Source organism: Sinocyclocheilus anshuiensis, unplaced genomic scaffold (assembly GCF_001515605.1).
Source record: "Sinocyclocheilus anshuiensis isolate Anshui unplaced genomic scaffold, SAMN03320099.WGS_v1.1 scaffold2041, whole genome shotgun sequence".
Lineage (NCBI taxonomy): Eukaryota > Metazoa > Chordata > Actinopteri > Cypriniformes > Cyprinidae > Sinocyclocheilus > Sinocyclocheilus anshuiensis.
In genome coordinates, this window is record NW_015541069.1 from 380,887 (window position 1) to 386,155 (window position 5,269).

A 5,269-nucleotide genomic window follows, 5' to 3' on the forward strand; every position below is an offset into this window, starting at 1 on the left:
CGCTTCGACGGCTTTCAGCCTCACCCTGCTTCATTCTACTACGTTAATAAATCATTAGCTCATCCATGAACATGATTTCTGCCCGAGTCCCGTCGGATTGCATCGGCTGTGGGGATGAAGACGACAACTCCCATGATTCCACACTCAGTTACAGCGTCATCAAACTATGCCTTTGTCTCTGTTTATTTTGAATACACGCCCTCTAGCGGCGAAAATTACATATTGTGCCTTTAAATACCTTTTCATTGTACTCTTCCTAATTTATTTAATTTTAGAAAAAGTCTTTTTATATATATATATTATTTTTTATATATATATTAGGGCTGTCAATCGATTAAAATATTTAATCGTGATTAATCGCATGATCGTCATGAGTTACCTCATGATTAATTGCACATTTTTATCTGTTCTAAATGTACCTTAAATTGAGACTTTTCAAGTGTTTAATACTCTTATCAACATGGGCGTGGACAAATATGGATGCTTTATGCAAATGTATGTTTATTATTAATGAAACCATAGCATAGAGCATGAAGACTAGACATGTTTCAAAGGTCATAGATGTTTTTCAAAGAACTTTGTTCATGTCTATTAGATGACAGTTTGGATATCATTACATGAAAATACCCATTACTTCTCTTTCTTTGCACTGAGCAATTTACTATTTACACAAGCCTGTTTACACTATTCACATGACAGGGCAGCTCACTTCTTCTGAACATGCAAAATGTACATTTATTATTTATTATTACATTTGATTGCCTCTCTGTGCCCACATACTGTGTTTTGATGCAGCTGAATTCTCAATAAAACTGTTTTCATTGATATATTTTACTGTTTCTGTTGTTAGACAACGGAATGAATATGAAATAGTGACTGAAACGTGACCCATTAAGACTACATAACCAGCTCTCCCTTCCAAGATCAAGGATAATCTGCACAAAAATCCTGATTTATAATCGAGCCGTCGTCTGATCAAATCAAATAAGCTACACGTAAGATAAAGACGATAGATGTGCTGTGATTTCGGCTACTTGCATGTAAAATTAGAGAAGCGACATAATATGTTTTTAATGGAAAGCGCTGCTCGCTGAACAGAGCAGAGGTGCGTGCGCGCTGGGAAAGAGACCTCGCGCTCGTGCGGCAGTACCGGCGAGTCTCAGAAACTAAATAAGGTTTGGGCAAACCCTAAAGATTTGTCGCTATGCGCTTTTCTGGGGAAAAAAAAAACTAAATCGCTAAAGGGGTCTGAAAAGTCACTAAATCGAGCGACAAAGTTGCTAAATTGGCAACACTGTAAATCTCCATTTCTCCTAATATGGCGTAGGCCACGGGTCAAACAGAAAATGCGCACTGCGTTACTAAAATTAGTGCCGTTAAACTGAATTTGCGTTAACGCGTTATTAACGCGTTCATTTTGACAGCCCTAATATATAGATAGATAGATCCACCATATTTACACTTTCCTGGTAAATAAACCAACAAATCACTTAATAGTTATATGTCTGTCTTCGTATTTAGATGGGAATGAAAAAAATATATTTTAACATAGACAAATTACATACTTCACATTTAAATTATCTGCCATTTTTTATGTTTACTGAGCTGTTTACTGTGTAATGTGGTTTACTTCATTTACATCAATCTTGTCGACAGAGTTTCAGCAGAGGCAAAGAGGTGCGTGCGCGCTGGGAAAGAGACCTCGCGCTCGTGCGGCAGTACCGGCGAGTCTCAGAAACTAAATAAGGTTTGGGCAAACCCTAAAGATTTGTCGCTATGCGCTTTTCTGGGGAAAAAAAAAACTAAATCGCTAAAGGGGTCTGAAAAGTCACTAAATCGAGCGACAAAGTTGCTAAATTGGCAACACTGTAAATCTCCATTTCTCCTAATATGGCCTAGGCCACGGGTCAAACAGAAAATGCGCACTGCGTTACTAAAATTAGTGCCGTTAAACTGAATTTGCGTTAACGCGTTATTAACGCGTTCATTTTGACAGCCCTAATATATAGATAGATAGATAGATAGATCCACCATATTTACACTTTCCTGGTAAATAAACCAACAAATCACTTAATAGTTATATGTCTGTCTTCGTATTTAGATGGGAATGAAAAAAATATATTTTAACATAGACAAATTACATACTTCACATTTAAATTATCTGCCATTTTTTATGTTTACTGAGCTGTTTACTGTGTAATGTGGTTTACTTCATTTACATCAATCTTGTCGACAGAGTTTGCAGAGGCCAGGCAGTGGGTGGCTAAAGAGCTCTCCTTCGATAAAAATGTTGATGTTAATCTGTTTGAGAGCACCATTCGTATACTGGGTGGCCTTCTGAGTACTTACCATCTGACCGGAGACTCCTTGTTCCTGGAGAAAGCTGTAAGAAAGAAGCAGAGCACATGCTGATGAAAGAGCAAACGTCTTCAAACCCCCTGAGCTCAAAGTTTCTCTTTTTCCTGTTACTATGTTCTTGTGATTTGATGTTATTTTTATCACATCAATCATTTTTCAGAAAGATATTGGCTCCAGACTGATGCCTGCCTTCAGTACAGCCTCCAAAATCCCCTATTCGGATGTGAATATTGGGAAGGGGACGGCTCATTCTCCGCAGTGGACTTCAGACAGTACCGTAGCTGAGGTCACTAGCATTCAGCTTGAGTTCAGAGATCTCAGCCGACTTACTGGAGACCCCAAATACAAGGTCAAGACAATGGACAATCTTTCTCAGTTAAGACCCGAACACTCATTTAAGGAATTCTGTTCTCATAGGAACAGGTGGTTACTTTTCTTCCATTTCTTTCTGTAGCTGGCTGTAATGGAGGTGATGAAGCGGGTGCATAAACTGGATGGAAAGCAAGATGGGTTAGTGCCAATGTTTATCAATACCAACAACGGGCTGTTCACCCATCAGGGCATTTACACGCTGGGTGCCAGGGCTGACAGCTACTATGAGTACCTGCTGAAGCAGTGGATACAAGGAGACAAGACTGAGAAAGAGTAAGTAGAGTCTCTATGTTTGAACTTCATAATGTATTCCTTGTTGTATTGAGGAAATACCAACATTTTAGCAGTGGTATGATAGCCTGTAGTGTTAATACTCAATCAAAAAGCAACAAATAAACAGCCTTGGATGACTGTTAAAATTAAACTACAGCTGTCAACAATATATATATAGTGTGATGGTTCAGGTTCAAATATTTATTTTATCAAATATTTATTTGTGCTCCCATTTTTTTTTTTCAGATTGCTGGATGACTACCTGCAGGCTGTGGAAGGGGTGAAGAAGAACCTGCTGAAGAAGTCTACTCCTTCCGGCCTTACATTTGTAGGAGAGCTGTCCCATGGACACTTTAGTCCCAAAATGGTATGTTTGTTGTCAAAGAATAACTTGAGGGCCAGCAGAGTCAAATAGCTCATGTAGCCCTTTTATTTCTCCTGTCTTGTTTCTTTCAGGACCACTTGGTTTGTTTCCTCCCTGGTACTCTGGCATTGGGGGCACATTACGGCCTTCCTACTGATCATATGGAGCTGGCAAAACAGCTGATTGAGACTTGTTACCAGATGTACGCCCAGATGGAGACAGGTCTGAGCCCAGAGATAGCTCATTTCAACACGCATGAGGGCAGCACACAGGATGTAGATGTAAAGGTGAGTTCAGGAAGAGGTTTCAGTTGGCAGCTGTGAAACTGGTGTTTGTTGGATGAGTATACCATGGCCGTCAACAAATAAACAGGTGTTTGTTTAATGGGTATGTAAAATGAAATCGTCTTTGTGATCTCATTTTGTCTTACAGATTGCAGACCGGCACAACCTTCTGCGGCCAGAGACTGTAGAGAGCCTCTTCTACTTGTATAGATTCACCAAGGATAAGAAGTACCAGCAGTGGGGCTGGGAGATCCTACAGAACTTCAATAAGTACACAAGGGTATGTGAAAGAGGGATGAAACAATTCCACTGTCACCTTGAGGTGTTTTAGAACATGCAAAACAGTGGAAGGTAAATGTTGTGCGCTGCGTCCAAATTTACATATGTTCCATTAGGGTTGTGCCGATAGACCAGTGTTACTCATTGCGCGGCTCGCCAAGCTTTACTTTGTGGCTCCCCCGGCAGGATTTAACATAACCAATTAAAAAAAACTCACACCATGTCTACACCGGACGCGAGTGGCGTGATCCGACAAAAGACAATAGAACCTAGTGATGTTGTCTACACTGGATGCGGCGCGGCGCCATGCAATGCGACACGATCCCCATCAGTAAACAGATGCCTCGTTCTATTTATGACAAACTGTACTGACACTACGTTCAAATGATTTGCAACTGTCGCTTTGTCGCGTCAAGTGTAGACAGACTTTTAGCACAGCAGGGCACGGCACGACACGACAGCTGGTGTAGACACGGTCAGACAGTGTCTGCTCTATTACAAATAATTTATATATTTAAAAAAAAAAAAACTAAAACAGCGGCATTACAAGATGGAAATATAGACTAGAAAAGATATTTACACTTGCTCTGTCCTACGTCCATGACACTGACTCACTGCGGAGTTGACTCACTGCGGAGTCAGCTCTTAATGCCGAATGTGCACTTGGATGGTTAGATACATGAAAAAATAGTATAAAAAATACTAGGCTAGTATAAAAAAATAAAATAACTTAAGGTCTTTCCAGCATTAAGGTAATCCTGCTTTTTTTTAAATAATCTTGTCTCAGTTAAAAAATTTGACTGGTAAATGATAAAGAATGATAGCCCCTTTTGTATTGCATTGCATATGACAGATTGATAAAAAAGACATGCTATTTATGACTGGATGTAACTTTTGATACTTCGCGGTAAAAGTGGCTCTCCGATTGACTTTGCCCTATCAGTGCGGCTCCCATGAAAAAAATAGTGAAGACCACTGCGATAGACGATAGTATCGTATATCGACGATAGTCAGAGATATCGCATGTGGCTGATGCCTTTGACGATAGCAAGACGATTATTATTATTATTATCAGGCTAGTAATACTATCTAATTAATATTAGGGCTTATTTGTTGCATTATATTTATTTTTCCGCGTTTTTACAGTATTGCGCGTTTTAACCAATCACACACGATTATGCTGAGCTTATGAATGGGAAATGTAAGCTTTATAATTAATATTCTAACACAATCGTGTATTTAATAATAATAATAATTATTATTATTCGTCCTTCAGATGAGACGTTAAACCGAGGTCCTGACTCTCTGTGGTCATTAAAAATCCCAGGATGTCTTTCGA

The 5,269-nt window shown here is 39.3% G+C and overlaps 1 protein-coding gene across 4 annotated transcripts in view; it reads left to right on the forward strand.

Moving 5' to 3' along the window:
* LOC107690671 (endoplasmic reticulum mannosyl-oligosaccharide 1,2-alpha-mannosidase-like) overlaps positions 1-4,079 on the forward strand; it is a 10,468-nt gene extending 6,389 nt beyond the window's left edge. For all 4 annotated transcript variants that reach the window (XM_016489058.1, XM_016489059.1, XM_016489060.1 and 1 more), the window contains exons 8-13: positions 2,237-2,385; positions 2,519-2,707; positions 2,813-3,003; positions 3,250-3,370; positions 3,460-3,654; positions 3,800-4,079. In XM_016489058.1, coding sequence (XP_016344544.1) covers positions 2,237-2,385; positions 2,519-2,707; positions 2,813-3,003; positions 3,250-3,370; positions 3,460-3,654; positions 3,800-3,982 — 1,028 coding nt within the window. In that variant the 3' untranslated portion in view covers positions 3,983-4,079. The remainder of the gene's footprint in view (positions 1-2,236; positions 2,386-2,518; positions 2,708-2,812; positions 3,004-3,249; positions 3,371-3,459; positions 3,655-3,799) is intronic.
* Positions 4,080-5,269: the final 1,190 nt, after the last annotated feature.